The following is a 20,443-nucleotide window of genomic DNA, read 5'->3' on the forward strand; positions in this document are numbered from 1 at the left end:
CCTGGATATGAAATGGAGAATGTTCAATGTCGTGTGTGTGTGTGTGTGTGTAAGCCTTCCCTTATGGGTGTGGGCGCGCGGAACAGCCGTCCCTCCCACGCATAAGGGAAGAAGACACAGTTATTTCGTGTCGCTCTGCATTAATAGTCACAACTGTAGGTTTCGGTGTATATAGTCAGACAGACCAGTGTAACTGCTATGAATATCAATTCCTGAACATCTTTTTGCAGTATCCTGTGGACTGCTTTTAATTTACAGGAAACAAACCGTTTTAAACCACTTTACTGAGAATTTAGTTTAATTATGTACTCCGTGTCTCGATGCAGTCATTGTCGACTGGGCAGTATACATTGGGGGTGGATTAATAAATGCTAAGCACCAGTGGGAGTTATAGTTTAATTATTTTGACATAAGTGTCGTGACAGTTTGTGCTTGGAAATTGTCAAAAAGCGAGGTCCTCAAAACTGCTGAAAACTGATTTACCCAAATGGAGAGAGCAGTTTAACAGATGAAAGGCCTAGCATAAACCGTTCCACCTAGAAAAGTGGATAAATCTTGAATGGATACTTGAAGGTTGTAATCTCTGACTCTGCATGAGACTGGATTGTATATCCTGAGCTCTCCCCCCCCCCCCCCCAATCATGTATATTTTGGAATTTTGTTTCTATTCAATCATGAGATGTGGTTGTTACTGGCATTTATTGCCCACCCCTAATTGCCCTTGAACTGAGTGAGTTGCGAGACCATTTCAGAGGGCAATTGACAGTCAGCCACATTGCTGTGCACCTGAAGACACTTGCCAGCCAGACCAGGGAAACTTGGCAAACTTCCTTCCCTAAAGGGAAACACATTAGTCAACTAGATGGATTTTCAACCATAGTTTCATGATCATCTTGAGCCTTCTCATCCCAGATTTTTATTGATTTCAAATTTCGCCAGTTGCCGTGATTCGAACCCGGGTCCCCAGAGAATGACGCATGCTCTCTAGGTGACTAGTCCAACGACAATACCACTGGGCCATCACCCCTCCCAGCAGTAATTATTTTACTGTGTTTCATTTTGAACATAGCGACCCTATCCAGGTTTTTTGTAAAGATAGTAGGACCTCATTCATCAACCTAATTACTTTGAGTGTCTCCCATCAAAAGCCCACCTAGCCCTAACACTCTGGTGCGCCTCTGGCCCTCTGGTGCGGTGCTGTAGCGGTGTCGGCCCTCCAGTGGCGGGATCCCCCCCCCAGCCCTGCACTGAAGTATCAGTCAGGATCATGGGCTTTAGACTTTGGAGTGGGACTTGTACCCACAACCTCCTAACCCCCCCCAAGATGAGAGTGCTGTCCAGTTAATCAAGGGTAAACAGGTGGCACAGTGGTTAGCACTGTTACCTCACAGCGCCAGGGACCTGGATTCCATTCCGGCCTTGGGTGACTGTCTGTGTGGAGTTTGCACTTTCTCCCTGTGTGTGCGTGGGTTTCCTCCAGGTGCTCCAGTTTCCTCCCACAGTCCAAAGATGTGCAGGTTAGGTGGGGGTACGGGGATTGGGCAGGGGACTGAGCCGAGGTATGGTGCTCTTTCAGAGGGTCTTTGCAGACTCGATGGGCCGAATGGCCACCTCCTGCACTGTCAGAGTTGTATGGTTAACACTTGGTTGTGAGGTTTCTAAATTGAGAAGAGTTTATATTTTTTAATGCATACATACCCGGAATGCTACATTGTGTATGTGCTCCTGACATGGAAGCCCAGTGGATGTTTAACCGACTTTGTGCCACTCTCTCCTAGTTGAACATCACTTGGCGTCCAATGTACAAAGAAACCGTCTTGTTCAGAATGACCTACAAATGGCCAAGAAGCTGCAAGAGGAGGAGAATAAGAAAGCCCAAGCCCGCCTTCAGAAACAGCAGTGGGACATGTAAGCACTTGAGTGAATTTATACATTAGAAAATCTAACCGACGGGTTTGAGAGTGACAATGAAATTAATCAAAAAATGGATTGGTGAGACCAAGTTTGGATTTGAAAGCCTAATGATTGGGGGAGAACCAGAATACTAAAGAGTGGTCGTGGCTTCACTGCCCTGCTGAGCACATCACTTTAACCATCCTCTTTGTGACTGCTCCATATTCCCCGCTCCCTGTTCTGTGTTAGTGAGCTTGAAGGAGCAGGGGAAAACATGCAAGTTATGCCAGTGTATTTTAGTAAAAAGTCTTTCAACACCAGGTTAAAGTTGTATTTTAAGGGAGGGAAGAAGATGCCTCGAGGTTGGGTTTCATTTTGTTGGGCAGTGTTGGTGAAGGGGAGAAGGACCTTATTTAACCTTCATTGGGTTCAGAAAGGGGAAAGATTGCCGTTCGAGGGGTCAGCACAAAAAGGATGTTAATATTTTGCATTTAGAATCTGTGGAGTGCTGGGAAGAATGACATTTGTTACCTCTTGTTGCGTGCCCTTGAGAGGGCCCACGCTTTCCAACAGCACTGTGGATGTACCTGCGCCACATGGATTGCAGCTCAGGAAGGCAGCTCACCATCACCTTGAGGGCAATTAGGGATGAGCAATAAATGCTGGCTATGTCAGCACCCCTGAAATGAAACAAAGTTGGAAGGTTCACGTCCCATGTGACAGAAGTTGTAAATGAAATTAATAAGGAGAGAACTCATTCAAAGGGTGATCGAGTTGTGGAGCAGAGAAGCATTATGTGGGGGTGGGAATTGCGCTGCGCTGGTCGGCGGGCTCCCCGCGATGGACCGAAGTCTCGCCGCTGACAGGTCTTTCCCGCCGGCGTGGTTTAAACCACCTCTGGTACCGGCGGGATTGGCGGTGCAAGTGGGCTCCGGGGTCCTGGGGGGGCGTGGGGCGATCTGACTCCGGGGGGTGCCCCAACGGTGGCCTGGCCCGCAATCGGGGCCCACCGATCGGCGGGCGGGCCTGCGCTGTGGGGGCACTCTTTTTCTTCCGCTCCGCCATGGCCTTCACCATGGCGGGGCGAAAGAGACCCCCTCCCCTGCGCATGCGCCGGTATGATGTCAGCAGCCGCTGACGCACCGGCGCATGCGCGGACTTCCGCTGGCCAGCGAAGGACTTTTAGCCCGTGCTGGCGGGGCGCCAAAAGCCGCTCGCGCCAGCCGGCGGAGCGGGAGCAACTCCGGCGTGGGCCTAGCCCCTCAATGTGAGGGCTTGGCCCCTGAACGTGCGGAGAATTCCGCACCTTTGGGGAGGCCCGACGCCGGAGTGGTTCACACCACTACGTCCCGCCGGGACCCCCCGCCAAGCCGGGTAGGGGAGAATCCCGGCCATTATGTTAATCAGTAAATCAAAAGGCCAGGATGCCGATTCCTACAAAGGGACGTTGAGGGTTAAAGAGTTATGTGGAAGGGATCCAGCAGCCTTGATGCATATCAAGCAGCCTTTTTAGCCGTGCTTCTTTTGGGTTCTCCCTGTGGGGACCGGGAACCTTTTTAAAACGCCACTTGCTGTCAAAAGCCCCGATTTGGTCTGGAATTCTGCTTTCTAAAGTCCTGGTAGTATTAGTATTGGCCCTGCAGTATCATTGTGTCATCGCCTGCCGTTTTTTGCCTCGATTTCTTATGCCCAGCCGGCACCACTGCTTATATTGTTGCAGGGAGCGCCGTGATAATCAGATAGCTCAGGTAATTCAGGATGAGCTGATGTTGGAAAATGAGAAGCGGCGACGCCAGGAAGAGAAGGATGAGGTAGGAATCTGCGGGTGACAGTTACGTTCCCATCCTCCAGTATTATGAATGTTGAGAGAAGACAGAGCCACTGACAACCTAATTATAATGCGGCAGAACACAGTAAGATGAAGAATTTGAACATGCGTAAAATTGCGATAGGGTGACGAAAAGTGCTTGAACCAAAAGGAAGTTGTATAAAATTCACACTGAGCAAACACTTCCCACTAACATCTATTAAATGTAATACTGTTTTTGCTTTCCGTGAACCTAAATATTTTGCCAGTTTTTCGCCCTGGTGAAATGCAAGCTCACATTGATTTTTGGCTGTAATTATAAATGATGGATGAAATTTGAGGAGCAGACTTGAAGTAATTCAGGGATCAAATCCACTTTGTCTTTTTCTGTTTATGCGTCAGACATATACTTAGTTTATATTACATGCTGTAGTCTACTTCAGTCTGCCATTCAGAAACTGTTGGGTATAAATGATTTCACTTTAAGTAATTGACTTGTGCACACAACCACAATTAATACAGCCCTCAGTCTAGCCTTTAGATTAGCTCTTTTACTCGCTGTAATTGGCTTTGCTTCTCAATTCCTCATCCATCTCCGAATGAGACTGGTCCCAAAATGGGTGGAATAAATGTGATTGGGTCCACAGTGCAAGAAACACGAGAATTGGGAGTAGGCCTCCAAGCTTGCCCCTCCATTTGATAAGATCGTGACTGATCTGATTGTGGCCTCAACTCTACTTTCCTGTTGGACCCCCATAACTGAGCCAAAAGATGGTCATCGACCCAGCCTCCACTGCTCTCTGGGTAGAGAATTCCACACGTCAAAAAACCTCAGAGAAAAATATTCTTTTCCTCTCCGTCTTAAATAGGAAACCCCTTGCTTTTAAACTATGTTCCCTAGTTCTAGACTCTTCCACAGAGGGAAACGTACTCTCTGCATTTACCCTGTTGCGTCCCCTTATTTTGTTTGACTAAGATCACCATTGGCTGGGGGAGGGAGGATCTTAATCCTGCGAGAGCCCCAAATCTGCATCTGGCATGGAGCCAACCGTGAGTCATCTCCACCCAGTGTGATCTGGATCGTGCCCTCGCTGGGTGTGATCCAGATGTGCACGAGCCGTTAAATACTCGGGCACTGCATTCAACCGACCCCCGGGAGTCAATGGCCGCGCCTGTCATACTTCAACCATTTAGCACTGGTATCCACCACCGTGGATCAGGTTTGATGACACCTTTGGGGAGGGAGGGGGTGTCTCGCAGGCCATTGGAGACCCCTGGGTGGTGTGGGACAGTGCAGGGTGGTAGCCGGGCACCTTGAGATCTGCCATCCTGCTGTATGCCGGGGCACTGTCAGGGTGCTGGGCTGGCAATGCCAAGGTTCCCAGGTGCCAGGTTGACACTGCCAGGGGGTCACAAAAAGATTGGGCAGGGGCGGGCTGAAGGTGGGGGATCCTGAAAGCAGAGGGAGGGGGCCTGAAAGGCTGGGGTGTAGAGATCGGGGTAGCAGTTCAAAACAGTGTCCTGATCGACGAGCCGATCGGTGCTGAAAATATGCTAACGTGTGGCCTTGACAGGGAGAAACTCCCCAAGGCCCAAAAAGCAGGGCGAATCTCGGCGCTGTGGAATTTGCACATTCTCCCCGTGTCTGCGTGGGTTTCCTCCGGGCGCTCCGGTTTCCTCCCACCAGTCCCGAAAGACGTGCTGTTAGGTGAATTGGACATTCTGAATTCTCCCTCGGTGTACGGAATGTGGCAACTCGGGAATTTTCACAGCAACTTCATTGAGGTGTTAATGTAAGCCTACTTGTGACGATAAAGATTATTATTATTAGCAGAGTTGACTGGGGAGAGCCGGTGGATATGGTTTATTTAGACTTTCAGAAGGCTGTCGACCAAGTCTCGACACAGTCGATTGATATGTAAAGTTAAAGGACATGGGATTACGAGTAGTGTCTTGAGATGAATAGAAAGCTGGTTAGCAGACAGGAAGCAAAATTTGGAATAAATGGGTCTTGGTCTGATTGGCAGGCAGTGACTAGTGGGGTACCACAGGGATGTGTGCTCGAACCCCAACTGTTCACATTATATAAAAATATAAAAATGATTTGAACGAGGGAACTAAATGTATTATCTCAAAATTTGTAGACGATACAAAGTTGGGTGTGAGGGTGAGCAGTGAGGAGGATGCAGAGATGATTCAGTGGGATTTTTTTCAGGTTGAGTGAGTGGACACATGCATGGAAGATGCAGTATGATGTGGATAAATGTGAGGTTATCTGCTTCAGTAGCAAAAATAGGAAGGCAGATTATTATTTGAATGTGTAAATTGAGAGAGGCGGATACTCAGCGAGAACTTGGTGACTTTGTATATCAGTCGCTAAAAGTAAGCACGCAGGTATAGCGGGCAGTAAGGAACGCAAATTATATGTTGGCCTTCATAGTGAGAGAATTTGAGTATAGGAAAAGAGATGTTTACTGCAATTGTATAGGGAATTGGTGAGACCACACCTGGAGTATTGTGTGCAGTTTTGGTGTCCTTATCTGAGGAAGGATGATGTTGCTATGGAGGGAGTGCACTGAAGGTTTTCCAGACTGATTCCTGGGATGGCGGGACTGTCATACGAGGAGAGACCAAGTTGGTTAGGATTATATTCATTTCAGTTTAAAAGAGTGAGGGGATCTCATAGAAACTTAGAAAATTCTCACAAGATTAGGGAGGGTAGATTCAGAAAGAATGTTCCTGATGGTGGGGGTGTCCAGAATTAGCGGTCATAGTTTGAGGATAAGGGGTAAACCTTTTAGGAGTGAGATGAGGAGACATTTCTTCACCCAGAGAGTGGTGAATCTGTGGAATTAGCTACCACAGAAAGTAGTTGAGGCCAAAACGTTGTGTGACTTGAAGAAGGAATTGGATATAGTTCTTGGGGCTAAAGGGATCAAGGGATATGGGGGGAGGGCGGGATCAGGATATTGAACTTGATGATCAGCCATGATCATAATGAATGGCGGAGAAGGCTCAAAGGGCTTGCTTCTATTTTCTATGTTTCAATCAAATAATCTTGATTCTGCCATTTTTCTGTGAAGAGAGTTAAATATTTTGTGATCGGTGTCGTAGAATCTCACAGCAAAGGAGGAGGCCATTTGGCCAAGCTTACCTCGTGCTGGCTCGAGCCCAACTTCCTTTGTCTTTCCTCATAGTCCTGCTAATTATTCATTTTCAAAGCGGCGCCCAGTGACTGGAATTTCCCTTGTTTTGTACTGTGAGAACCCAAAGCTGTTACTTCATCTCGCCTTCAATGAGGAAGGTGAACAAATATTATCGAAGGAATGAGTAGAAGTTAGTCCATCTCGTCATTGTGCTCAGCTCATTCTTGACACTGGTATACATGTGTACTTCCACCTTTATATCAGATCATCTAACTAGAGATTCTTTCCATTTGCTATTGAAGGAACTTGATATCAATGCATTTATCATCCTTTCTGTCAATGTTGAAAATTCAGCCTGGTTCTCTGGTAGCTGATTGAGGTGAGGAAGATGAATTTTAGGGAACTTGATGGAATTGACACTCTAATTTTCGTAGTTGTATAATAATGTTTGGTGGTGAGCCTGCCTGATACTCAGCTCCCTTTACTCCTGGTAATCGCGTGTATTTCAAAATCCGTCTTTTGCTTCAGCCAGTCACTAAATCCTAATTTATGCTGTTATATTCTTTGGTCTTGCTTGGTCTACTATATAATATGCTTCAGTTGATTCCCATTAAGCATCTCCTCATACAACAGGGTTTTGGAATGCTGATTGGTACATGAAGACATAAGCACAAGTGCTCCAGCACTTGACATCAGAAATGAGATTGGAGGCTTCAAAGAAGAAATCGATATATCCTTGCCCCATGGTCCCTCCCACCAGCAACCCCGAATGGTGCCTTGACTCATTGACTTCAGCAGTAGCTTATTCCTCATCTTAATTAATTTTCCTTAAGAGAAATTTAACCCAACTTCCTTTCCTGTTCCTAAAATGCTCCTTGATTCAGTCCAATTGGGCCAAATGTTTCCACCCCAATGCTTAGATGGCTGGAACTATACCTACCTAGTCCCAGACTGAAAGTTGGCACAGATCATTCATGGTGTCAACTAAATAGAGCGGACTTGATGGAGTAAGTGGTCTGGAGAATTCTGCAATGTTACTGCACCTGCACTATTGGATTGGAGCCTGTGTACTGGTAGATTTTGGAAATGTGGGAGAAGTATCGCCAGCTATGGTGCACGAAGGACAGTGTTTGGAGTTTACATTCAAGCAGTTAGCACAGTCGGAAAAATGCAATACCCGTGGGAGATCTAGTTCTGTGCCTGACTGAGTTGTAGAGGGAATAACAAGCGAAATTTGTTGCCAAAATAGCCCATCCCAGGCTTTGCCTTCTGCTTCATAATGGATGAGCTGGAAAGCTAACTGTGCTGTGAAATTTGAAAAGCGATTCAACCGTGCCATCAGTCTATTTTTAAAATGTATCGCCTCTTCTGATACCCTCCCCATTTAGCTACCTGCCCTCTGAATCACCCCTCCCCTCAGCAACCACTCCACTTGGGGATTGCGCTCTAAAATAGCGCTCCCACTGTTACTGCAGTACAGTACAGAGATTTAACCAGCGATGATCTTTTTCTGTATGTCTCAGCTGTTCATTCAGCCCTTGGGGAGTGGCAGAGCTGCTTCAAGCGGTCAGAAAGAAAGCAGCACTTAAGGATGGTGCAGACATTTTCCATTTATATTGCAGTGTTGAATGCTTCACGGGCCTTACTTCAAGAGGCAACGTGCAATCTGCTGCCTATAAATATAAATATCCAGAAAAACTCTACTCCATCCTACTTGTGTTCACAGCGCTGCAAGCAGTCCTTTCCATTAATGAGAAAAGGTCCAAATATTTACTTCTCACTGCACCATGTAAATACCCTTTAATTACTTTAATCCTCAGTTACCTAGTAACCAGTTACAAGAACATTTGGAAATGATGGGTTTTTATTTGTTGATACTACAAGTGTCGGAAGAAGAGATGTGAACAGCTTAGTTGGCAGTACATCAAGGATATAATTAGTTTTGCAAATTAACATTGTTTATAGTGATGTGATTAAGGAGCTTTATAAAATTATTTTGCTGCTGCATATTCATTAAGACTACATGAGACTCAAATACTGGGAGATAGTTCAACAGGAGTCTTGTTCTTCAGTGAAGCTTTGTGAGTTGCAACAGGCAGGTAGGTTATACTGATCTTGTTGACCTGTACCACTTCAATATTCTCCCCTCTGTCCTGATGGCACTGGCTTGTGTTTTGTTCATACGCCTGCATATCCCATTGCCCTCAGACACGAGGAGTGAAGTATCTGATTGCTCAACCATGAGAAATATAACAGTCGAGCCTATTCATATCCAAACTCCACATATAAGCCCATCCTTTCCCTCGGGATCATAGCATTTCTTTCTTTTCATTAATTTTCATTCCAACGAACTGGGAGCAGGAGTAGGCCATTCAGCACCTCGAGGCTGCTCCGCCATTTAATAAGATCATAGTTGATTTGATAGTGACCTCAAATCTGCATTCTGCTTACCCCCAATAACCCAGCACCCCCTTGTTACCAAGAATCCATCCACCTCTGCCTTAAAAATATTCAGACTCATCTTTTCAGGAAGAGTTCCGTAAACGCTCTTCTTTGCATCAGTCTTCCCAGTGGAAGGCATCAGTGGGGTATCAGAACAAGACAGCAAATTATAGGTTGATTAGCCTAACTTTGCTTGTTGGTAAGAGTTTTAGTCCATTATCAAAGATGAGATAGCGAAGTACTTGGAAGTGCATGGTAAAATAGGACTGAGTCAGCATGGCTTCGTCAAGGGGAGGTTATACCTGACAAATCTGTTTGAGTTCTTTGAGGAAGTTAGACAAAGGAGAACCAGTGGATGCGATCTAGTTGAATTTCCAGAAGATCATTGCCAAGGTGCCGTACAGGAGGCTGCTGAAGAAGAGAAGAGCCCATGGTGTAAGGTACTAGCATGGATAGAGGCTGATTGGCAGAACCACTAAGAGAGTAGTTATAAAGGGAACCTTTTCAGGATGGCAGCCAGTGACTAGTGGTGTTCCGCAGGGGTCAGTGTTGGGACCACAACTGTTCGCAATATACATCTATGACCTGAAAGAAGGAACTAAGGGCATTGTTGGTATGTTTGCAGATGATACAAAGTTGTGCAGAGGGACAGGTAGTATTGAGGGAGGAGGGGTTGCAGAAGGACTTGGACAGGCTAGGAGTATGGGCAAAGAAGTGGCAGATGGAATACAATGTGGAAAAGTGTGAGGATATGCACTTTGATATGAAGAGGCAGAGACTATTTTCTAAATGGGAAAAGGCTTCAGAAATCAGAAGCACAAAGGGACTTGGGAGGTCTTGTTCATGATTCTCTTAAAGTTAACGTGCAGGTTCAGTTGGCAGTAAGGAAGGAAATGCAGTGTGGGGCTCTGGTCAGACCCCACTGTGAGCAGTTTGGAGACCTGTATGGAAGAATATGCTGGCCTTGGAAAGGGTCCAGAGGAGGTTCACAAGAATGATCCCTGGAATTAAGAGCTTGTCGTATGAGGAATGGTTGAGGACTCTGGGTCTGTACTCGTTGGAGTTTAGAAGGATGAGGGGGGATCTTATGGAAACTTACAGGATACTGCGAGGTCTGGATAGAGTGGTTGTGGAGAGGATGTTTCCACTTATCGGAAAAACTAGAACTCGAGGGCACATACTCGGACTGAAGGGACGATCCTTTAAAACAGAAATGAGGAGGAATTTCTTCAGCCAGAGGGTGGTGAATCTGTGGAACTCGTTGCCGCAGAAGGCTGTGGAGGCCAAATCACTGAGTGTCTTTAAGACAGAGATATATAGATTCTTGATTAATAAAGGGATTAAGGGTTATGGTGTTCGGGCCGGAAAGTGGAGCTGAGTCCACAAAAGATCAGCCATGATCTCATTGAATGGCGGAGCAGGCTCGAGGGGCCAGATGGCCTACTCCTGCTCCTACTTCTTAAGGCAGGAATCTGGGGATGAGAAACACATCAGCCGTGATTGAATATTGGAGCAGATTCGATGTCTTGTGGTCTTATGATCTCCGAACCCTGAGAGAAAAAAATTAATCTCATCTCCTTTTTAAATGGCCGATGCCTTATTTTAAACAGTGGTCCCTGGTTCCAGATTCTCCCACAAGAGGAAACATCCTCTCCACATCCACCCTGTCAACACCCCTACATGTTTCCATCAAGTCTCCTCTTACTCTTCTAAACTCCAGCGGATACATGTCCAGCCTTTCCTCACAGCACAACCTGCCTCTTCTACTAAGTATCAGTCTGGTAAACCTTCTCTGAACTGCTTCCAATGCATTTACATCCTTGGTTAAATAAGGGATCAGTTCTGTACACAGTATTCCAGATGTGATCTCACTAATGCTCTGTGTAACTGAAGCATAACCCCTCTACTTTTGTATCCAGTTACCCTCGTGATAAATGATGACATTCCATTAGCTTTCCTAAGCACTAGCCTTTTGTGATTCATGCACTCAGACACCCAGATCCCTCTGCATCTCAGAGCTCTGCATTATTTAATCTGTGGAATTTGTTCTCTGTGTGGTTCAGTATCGTATCCATACAGTGTATTTATCCACTGAAATTCTTGGTTGGAGTACTGTTCTCTTTATGTTGGGCACTTTCTGCCCAAGTGGACAGTGTTTGTGTTTAATCCTCACTAACCCGGCCTCTTTTGAGTGAGGGCCGGATCAGAGGCGCCTGATCTTATCCTTTCCCGCATGCACACTATTCATGGGTTGCCTGGCCGTAATTAAGGAAGGAGTGCTCTGTAGACCAGGCACCAAGATGCCACTGGATTACATTCCAATTGCCAGATTAGCTGATAAACCAACTCAGCACAGATTGGATATGGGATCTGGTCCTGATTTCCGCAAGTTGTAGGCAACTAGAAGTAAACTTTTTTGGTTTTGTACGATGGTACCTCTCCGATGTTGAGCACACTTTAAAAGAGTCTCTTTTAAAATTTCTTCACATAGGCCATTGCTCGGAAACTTCAGGAGAAGGAGGAGAAACTAAGGCGGAAACATCAACAGGAACAATACGATGGCGGTTCCGAAGAAAATGGAGGTAATGCTTCAAAACGCATTCTGGTGATTCCTATAAAGAAGAATGTTGGGCATTACTGTTGTGTGTGAAACATTGTGTTAAAGGGAACTGTTAATTCCACCAACCGGACAATCTTCAACTTGCTGAGTTGGAGCTTCTGTGGGCTCAGCCACAGGATCCACTATGGTAACGCAGGATGTTTGGTGTGGTTTCTGAGCGAATTGAATAGTAATGGAACTCTTTGCACCCATTTGAAAGTAGCTGTCGAAGGAACAAGTGTAAACTGGATTGTTTCAAAAAGCACAGGTCTCCGAGTGGCTTTTTGGTGTGGGCAGTTTTATGGAAACCAGCAGTTAGTGGGTTTGGTTACTTAGTTATGTTCTGCACAGCGGGTGAATTGCTGTTAAATCTGAGAGTACTCGCTGATTGGTGGTTCTGTGGCATCGTTGGTTTGGTGGTGGTGGTGGTTTGTGGCAGTGATAGCATGCTTGGTGGAGGGTCTGCACTGAAGTCGTTGAGAAAATGATGGCTGCTCAATTCAACGCTCGATGATTGGAAGCTTCCGGAAAAGGCTTAATACCGTAATCTTTCTGTCCAATCAGTGGCACTGAACAATCTGTGCTCTTCCTGATTTTTCATTTCCATCCTGCTTGTGTCTTTCCCCTTCTTTCGTATTGACATCCTTAATGTTGTATTTACGTTCACCTTGTGTCGTTTGATTCTGTGTTGCTTGCAAGCTCCACGCCCACTCTGAACCATTCCCTCTGTACAGCACACCCATCGCCAGAATTTCTTCATAAGCAGGCAGCATACTGGTAAACCTGAAACAGTTACTCAGGGGTTCATCTGGCTCCCACCACCCCATCCCACTGGGGAATGCAATGCCCAGGATCAGCCAGAGCAACACGGTTCCACAATTTGATTCACACTTGGAGCTGAGTTATCTGCTATGGCCAGGGCTGAATGATTGATCCCAGGGCTCAGGAGTGGGAAATCGATCCCGGATTCCCACTCTTGGTCACTACCCAATGGCATCTGCAAAATCTCCTACCACGTGATTTAATAATCTGTCCACGTGCAAATGTAGCAAGAGCTGGACAATATCCAGGCTGAGGCTGACAAGTGGCAAGTAGCATTCACACTAAGCAAGTGCCAGGCAATGAACATCTCCAATAAGCCATTGCCCCATGACATTCACTGGCATAACCATCACTGAATCCCCCACTATCAACATCCTGAGGGTTACCACTGACCAGGAACTGAACTGGACGAGCCATATAAATACTGTGGCGACAAGAGCAGGTCAGAGGTTAGGAATTTTGTGACTGGTAACTCACCACCTAACTCCCCAACGTCTGTCCACTGTCTACAAGGCGCAGTTCAGCAATGTGATGAAATATTCCCCACTTGCCTGAATGAGTGCAGCTCCAACAACACTGAAGAAACTCGACACGGCTAATAAAAAGCAACTCACTTGATTGGCACCCCTTCCACAAACCTTCACTCCCGTCACTATCGTTGCACTGCAGTAACTTACCAAGGCTCCTTTCGGCAGCACCTTCCAAACCCACGAGCATTACCATCTAGAAGGACAAGAGCAGCAGATACCGGGGAACCCCACCACCTGGAGGTTCCCCTCCCAAGTCACTCACCATCCTGACTGGGAAATATCTCGCCGTTCCTTTATTGTCACTGGGTCAAAATCCTGGAGCTCCCTCCTGAACAGCACTGTGGATGTACCTCCACCACATGGACTCCAGCGGTTCATGAAGGCAGCTCACCACCACCTTCTCGAGGGCAGTTAAGGATGGGCAATAAATGCTGGCCGAACCAGCGACGCCCGCATCCAGATCAATAAAATAATTGAAAAGGCTATGGAAGTATGAGCATCTGATAATGAAGGGTTAGAATATAAAGGCAAGGCAATTCTGCTGCAGCTGTACAATACTGACTGTCCCACACCAGGAAGATGGTGTTCATTCTGAACACTGCACCATCAGAGGTTATATTGACCTTGGAAGATGTGCCCCATTCACCCAAATATTACCAGGACTACAAAGGTTAGATTATGTGGAGAGATTATATAAACCATGTGCATTCCCTGGAATATAGCAGATTTATTCCTTGGGATATTGAAGATTAAGGATGTTTTGATAAAATGTTATGAAAACAATTTGATATGATAAATTAAAGACTCTTGTTGCTGGTTGGGTGAGAGAAATTGGGACGCAATCTTAACATCAGAGTTAGGACCTTGAGGAAAGGAATTCGGGAAACATTTCTCATCATGGTTGATAGATAGAGACAACTCTCTCCCACAGAAAGCATTGCATGCTGGAGCCCAATTAATCTGAAACCTGTATCTGATTGATTTTTGCTGGACAGGAGACACTGAACCAAAGCAGCTGGATGAAATTCAGATAGATATCATATCACATTATATAATTTAAAATGCCCGTCGAGTCTGCATCGATCCTTGGAAAGAGCACCCCACCCAAACCCATACCTTCACCCTATCCCTGTAACCCAGTGACCCCACCTAACCTTTTTGGACACTTAAGGACAATTTAGCATGGCTAATCCACCTAACCTGCACATCTTTGGACTGTGGGAGGAAACCGGAGCACCCGGAGGAAACCCACGCAGACATCGGGAGGATGTGCAGACAGTGACCTAAGCTTGGAATCAAACCTGGGACCCTGGAGCTGTGAAGCAAATGTGCTACCGTGCTGTCCATGATCTGATATGAGCCATGACCTGATTTAATATGGAATAGGGCCAAGGGACTGAATGGCCTCCTCCTATTCATATCCCTCTCAATTAATCGTATAGTCTAAATTGATATCAAACACTGACCTTTACAAACGCACTCTTGAAATATTTACATTGAGGAATTTGGTGTCTGTTAGCTAATCCAGTTCACCGTGCATACCTGACTGAGCTGTCTGCTCAATGTGATTAAAGCTTTGTGTGCCAGGCTCTTAATAATCAAGCTGCATGTTGCTTTGTTCATTCTATACATTATCAGAATCCCTGCAGTACAGAAGCAGACTATTTGGCCCTTCGACCCTTCAAACGATCACCCGACCTAGGCCCAATACCCCGCCATATCCCAATTAGCTCACCCAATCTCCCACCCAACCTTTGGACACTAAGAGCAATTTATCATGGCCAATCCACCTGACCTGCACATCTTTGGACTGAGGGGCGAAACCGGAGCACCCGGAGGAAACCCATGCAGACACGGGGAGAAAGTGCAAACTCCACACAGACAGTTACCCGAGGTTGGAATTGAACCTGAATCCCTGGTGCTGTGAGGCAGCAGTGCTAACCACTGCACCACCTCTTGCTTATTCCACTTATTACCCTCCTTATTCCACACAAAGGTCAGTGCAGTGCTGTTTATGACCAACGTGTTTTTGGAATTCGCACCAAAGTTTAGGGGGTGAATGAAAAGTCAACATTTTTGATAGGACATTATCATTTACCTGCATGGCTTTCTGTGAGCATGTCCTGTATGTTTGTGGTTTAACATTCAGTCCCTCAGTTTGAGTTTCATTCTTGTTTTGCTTTGTGTTTAACATTTGCTAACCAGTTTTCGTATCCTATTGTGTCCACGTGAATCTCAGATCACATGAAAAACAGGGTGCACAAACACGATAGAACCAGCAGGCATGGAAATGACTCCCGTAGAAATAGAGATTTAAGGTACAAAAGGGACAGTGAACCGAAAGTAGACCCAATCTCAAAATCTCAGATTGATGACTGGGCCACAGAGCCAGCAGCTCATGGATCCAGAGAGAAGTTACCTCCTTCAGACACTGAACGGGCTAATAATTATCCGGACGCTGACAGACGGAGGCCCGAGACCCGCCCTCACAGGAAGGAGGCACCAAAGAGACCACCTCCCCCTGTCCTGCACTCGGCTAAGGTGGCTGCTGCCAGATACGACAGTCAGGGTGCTCGGCCCAAGGTCGCTGAGGTTGGGGATGAGTGTGGTGACCCGTCCGGGTGTGGTGTTCACTGCTGCAAGCCCGATGTCAAAACGTCGTGCAACCGTATCCCCGAAACTTTGGGGGCTTGCGCCCCTGACCCTGAGGAACTGCTGGCAAGAGAAAGCCAATGCAGAGAAGATGTTGTGATGGCGAGGAAGGAGCGGCGACAGGCAGGACGTTCACGGTCACCTGACCTGCGGGGTGAGAGCAACAACTGCCAGGAACCAGGTAGCAACTTTTGTTTTTATTTACGTTTCCATTCTGAATGCATAACGTTTCCTCCAGTGTCTTCAGATTATTACCTCAAAATAAAGAAGGAATGTAACTTTCTAGGAGTACAGTCTGTGCTCGGGTGCCCTCCATACCTGGTTCGCATGGTGAGGATATATTACTTTTGATAATGCTGTGTTCAAGTTCGTCTTTGAAACCTCTTGAGTCGTGCTTGGTTGGGAGAAAATGAAAGTTTAATTGACAGGAAATCCGGTATATTGGTAAAATAAGAGTGAAATGGGTCCCCATCGTGATACTAATTGCTGAGGTATCAGAACCCATTGAGCAATGTTCTCTTTTTAACTGCACAGATGCATGACCATAAGACATAGGAGCAGAAATAGGCCACTTGGCCCATCTGCTCCACCATTCAATCATGGCTGATATTTTTCTCATCTCCATTTTCCTGCCTTCTCCTCATAATCCCTGATCCCCCTATTAATCCAGAATCTATCTATCTCTGCCTTAAAGGGATTCAGTGAATTGGCCTCCTTAGCCTTCTGCGGCAAAGAGTTCCACAGATTCACCACCCTCTGGCTGAAGAAGTTCCTCCTCATCTCTGTTTTAAAGGATCTTCCCTTTAATCTGAGATGGTGTCCTCTGGTTCTAGTTTTTCCTACAAGTGGAAACATCCTCTCCTTGTCCGCTCTATCCAGGCCTCGCCGTATCTTACAAGTTTCAATAAGATCCCCTCTCATCCTTCTAAGCTCCCAACGAGTGCAGGCCCAGAGTCCTCAAACGTTCCTCATACGACAAGTTCTTCATTCCAGGCATCATTCTTGTGAACCTCCTCTGGACCCTTTCCAAGGCCAGAACATCCTTCCTTAGATACGGGGCCCAGAACTGCTCACAATACTCCAAATGGGGTCTGACCAGAGCCTTATGCAGCCTCACAAGAATGATCCCTGGAATGAAGAACTTGTCGTATGAGGAACGTTTGAGGACTCTGGTCTTGCATTCTAGCCCTCTTGACATAGAACATAGAACAGTACAGCACAGAACAGGCCCATCGGCCCTCAATGTTGTGCCGAGCCATGATCACCCTACTCAAACTCACGTATCCACCCTATACCCGTAACCCAACTACCCCCCCTTAACCTTACTTTTTCTAGGACACTACGGGCAATTTAGCATGGCCAATCCACCTAACCCGCACATCTTTGGACTGTGGGAGGAAACCGGAGCACCCGGAGGAAACCCACGCACACAGGGGGAGGACGTGCAGACTCCACACAGACAGTGACCCAGCCGGGAATCGAACCTGGGACCCTGGAGCTGTGAAGCATTTATGCTAACCACCATGCAACCCTGCTGCCCCCTAAGTTGACATGAATGCTAACATTGCATTTGCCTTCTTAACTGCCAACTGAACCTGCACATTAACCTTAAGAGAATCGTGAACAAGGACTCCCAAGTCCCTTTGTGCTTCTGCTTTCTGAAGCATTTCCCCATTTAGAAAATAGTCTATGCCTAGATTCCCTCTTTCAAAGTGCATAACCTCACACATTTCCCCATTGTATTTCATTTGCCACTTCATTGCCCACTCTCCTAGCTTGTCCAAGTCCTTCTGCAGCCCCCTTGCTTCCTCAATATTACCTGTCCCTCTACAGATCTTTGTATCATCTGCAAACTGAGCAATAGTGCCTTTAGTACCTTCTTCCAGATCATTAATGTATGTTGTAAAACGTTGTGGTCCCAGCACAGACCCCTGAGGCACACCACTAGTCACCGGCTGCCATCCTGAAAAAGAACTCTTTATCCCCACTCTCTGCCTTCGGCCAGTCAGCCAACCCTCTATCCATGCCAGGATCTTGCCCGGAGCACCATGGGCTTTTCACTTATTTAACAGTCTCATGGAAAGGGACATGGCGAACTGACCATGAAGCAGTCTGGATGGATGTCAGCTGCAGCACAATAAGCAGAGCGCACGTAGCCAGCATTCCTTTTAAGATGTGTGTGTGTGTGGCCACGCTTCTGTCTTAAAGGGACCACACGGTGCAACAAATAGGCTGTGTACACAAAGTCTTGACGTCTTGGGAGTGAAAGTGCGGGTGTGGTGCAGGAAATGAAAGAAGGGCAGTGATTAGTTCTGTGCCAATATGACCCCTTGAGCAAATCTTGCAATGTAAGGCAATTGACAAGGCACATGATTTTTGACTGTGCCGTTTCCACCTTCAATTTTCCAAAGACACGGTCCCAGAGGTGAAATTGTGACTCTCTGAACATATCAGCGGAATTCCAAATCATTTGGCCTAACCGTTAGATTTGTGTATCCAAACAGAATTACATAGAATTTACAGTGCAGAAGGAGGCCATTCGGCCCATCGAGTCTGCACCGGCTCTTGGAAAGAGTACCCTACCCAAGGTCAACACCTCCACCCTATCCCCATAACTCAGTAACCCCACCCAACACTAAGGGCAATTTTGGACACGAAGGGCAATTTATCACGAACAATCCACCTAACCTGCACATCTTTGGACTGTGGGTGGAAACCGGAGCACCCGGAGGAAACCCGCGCGCACACAGGGAGGATGTGCAGACTCCGCACAGACAGTGACCCAAGCCGGAATCGAACCTGGGACCCTGGAGCTGTGAAGCGATTGTGCTATCCACAATGCTACCATGGTGCTCTTCGACATTTCCACTGTATTCTCCACCTCTTGCCCCCACTGCTGCTGGCTCTAATATATGCAGCTATCCTTCCGAAGCTCAACATCTATGTTTTCCCAGCCACCATGGCTTCTTCCACTGAGTAAATGATAACTTATTCACAATGCTACTGCCGATGGCATTGTCTGTGTATAAAGGATTAAACGTCGATCACCCCAATTACATGTGCTTCGCCATGTCAGTTTCCAAATCCTTTCAGGGACTTCCTTTGTGCTTTTGGGGACTGTGGGTTTCCTGGCTGGGCCAGCATTTGTTCCCCATCCCTGATTTCCCTTGAACTGAGTGACTTGCTGGACCATTTCAGAGGGCTGTTAAAATTGACCACACGACTGCGGGTCTAGGGTCACACTGGAGTCGGTCAGACCAGCGAACGATGGCAGATTTCCTTCTCTAAAGGGCATTAGTGAACCAGATGGGTTTTTTACAAAGACTAGCTAGGTTTCGATTCTAGATTGACTAATGTTGTTTAAATTCACTAGCTGCCGTAGTGGGATTTGAACCAGTGTCCCAGAGCTTGGGCCCCTGGATTACCAGCACAGTGAGATTACCACTCAACATTGCCTACCCTTTGTTCCATGCAACTTCAACCTCGGTGATGTCTCTCGGCTCCACCTCCCTGCTTGTTCGTACCCTCCATGCTGCACTGTTCCTTCCCTTTCCTCTTATAGAATAGAACAGTACAGCACAGAACAGGCCCTTCGGCCCTCGATGTTGTGCCGAGCCATGATCACCCTACTCAAACCCACATATCCACCCTATACCCGTAACCCAACAACCCCCCCCTACCTTAATCTTACTTTTTAGGACACTATGGGCAATTTAGCATGGCCAATCCACCTAACCCGCACATCTTTGGACTGTGGGAGGAAACCGGAGCACCCGGAGGAAACCCACGCACACACGGGGAGGACGTGCAGACTCCGCACAGACAGTGACCCAGCCGGGAATCGAACCTGGGACCCTGGAGCTAATCTCCATTAACAGTGACTATACCACCCCTTCTCACTGCACAGTCTCCGAAACTCTACCCTAAATCCCTCTGCTGCATCTCCTCCCATACTGCTTTCAATACTCTCAGAAAATGTTCTATTTGATATGTGACCTAATTCCATTAATTCTGAGTACCTTACCATAACATAAGCATTTACTTCTGATTTGTCCTCCCCTACCCATTGTGATTTGCTAGTAATTTGTTGCCCCTTTAAGCTGTCATGAACACTTAAAAGTAACATTGCTAAGATTCATCTCTGCGACCAGCACTTCAATGGTTAATTGTAATCGGGGCTCTAGTTGCTGGCTTTGAGTTTACTGAAGCTCACTGGAGCCCTCCAGTGGCAGGAAGCGAATCATTTTCCTCCCCAGATTTTGTCAAGAGTTGAATGGCTGAGCATTGCCCCCCTCACATTCACGTCAGCTCGACTGCTCAAATGGCAGTCCATTGCACAAGTGCCAGTCGTGGTTCAGAGGTTGGCACGCTGCTGCCGAGTCAAACAATTGTGTGTTCAAGTCCCAAACAGAGACCTGAGGACAACATCTCTCTGCTTCAATGTTGTACAGAGGGAGCGCTGCGCTGCTGGGGGGGGGGGGGGTCTGTGCAGAGGGAGCGCCCCGCTGCTGGGGGGGGGGGGGGGGGGGGGTCAATGCAGCGGGAGTGCTAC

The 20,443-nt window shown here is 46.9% G+C and overlaps 1 protein-coding gene across 2 annotated transcripts in view; it reads left to right on the top strand.

Moving 5' to 3' along the window:
* Positions 1–20,443, top strand: part of ccdc50a (coiled-coil domain containing 50a) — a 104,862-nt gene that overhangs the window by 52,292 nt on the left and 32,127 nt on the right. Inside the window, exons 3-6 of one of the 2 annotated variants that reach the window (XM_038815959.1) lie at positions 1,779–1,908; positions 3,614–3,704; positions 11,780–11,870; positions 15,479–16,072. In XM_038815959.1, the coding sequence (XP_038671887.1) occupies positions 1,779–1,908; positions 3,614–3,704; positions 11,780–11,870; positions 15,479–16,072 (906 nt within the window). The remainder of the gene's footprint in view (positions 1–1,778; positions 1,909–3,613; positions 3,705–11,779; positions 11,871–15,478; positions 16,073–20,443) is intronic. The other variant, XM_038815960.1, reaches the window with a different exon arrangement.

The sequence above is a fragment of the Scyliorhinus canicula genome, chromosome 13 (assembly GCF_902713615.1).
Source record: "Scyliorhinus canicula chromosome 13, sScyCan1.1, whole genome shotgun sequence".
Lineage (NCBI taxonomy): Eukaryota > Metazoa > Chordata > Chondrichthyes > Carcharhiniformes > Scyliorhinidae > Scyliorhinus > Scyliorhinus canicula.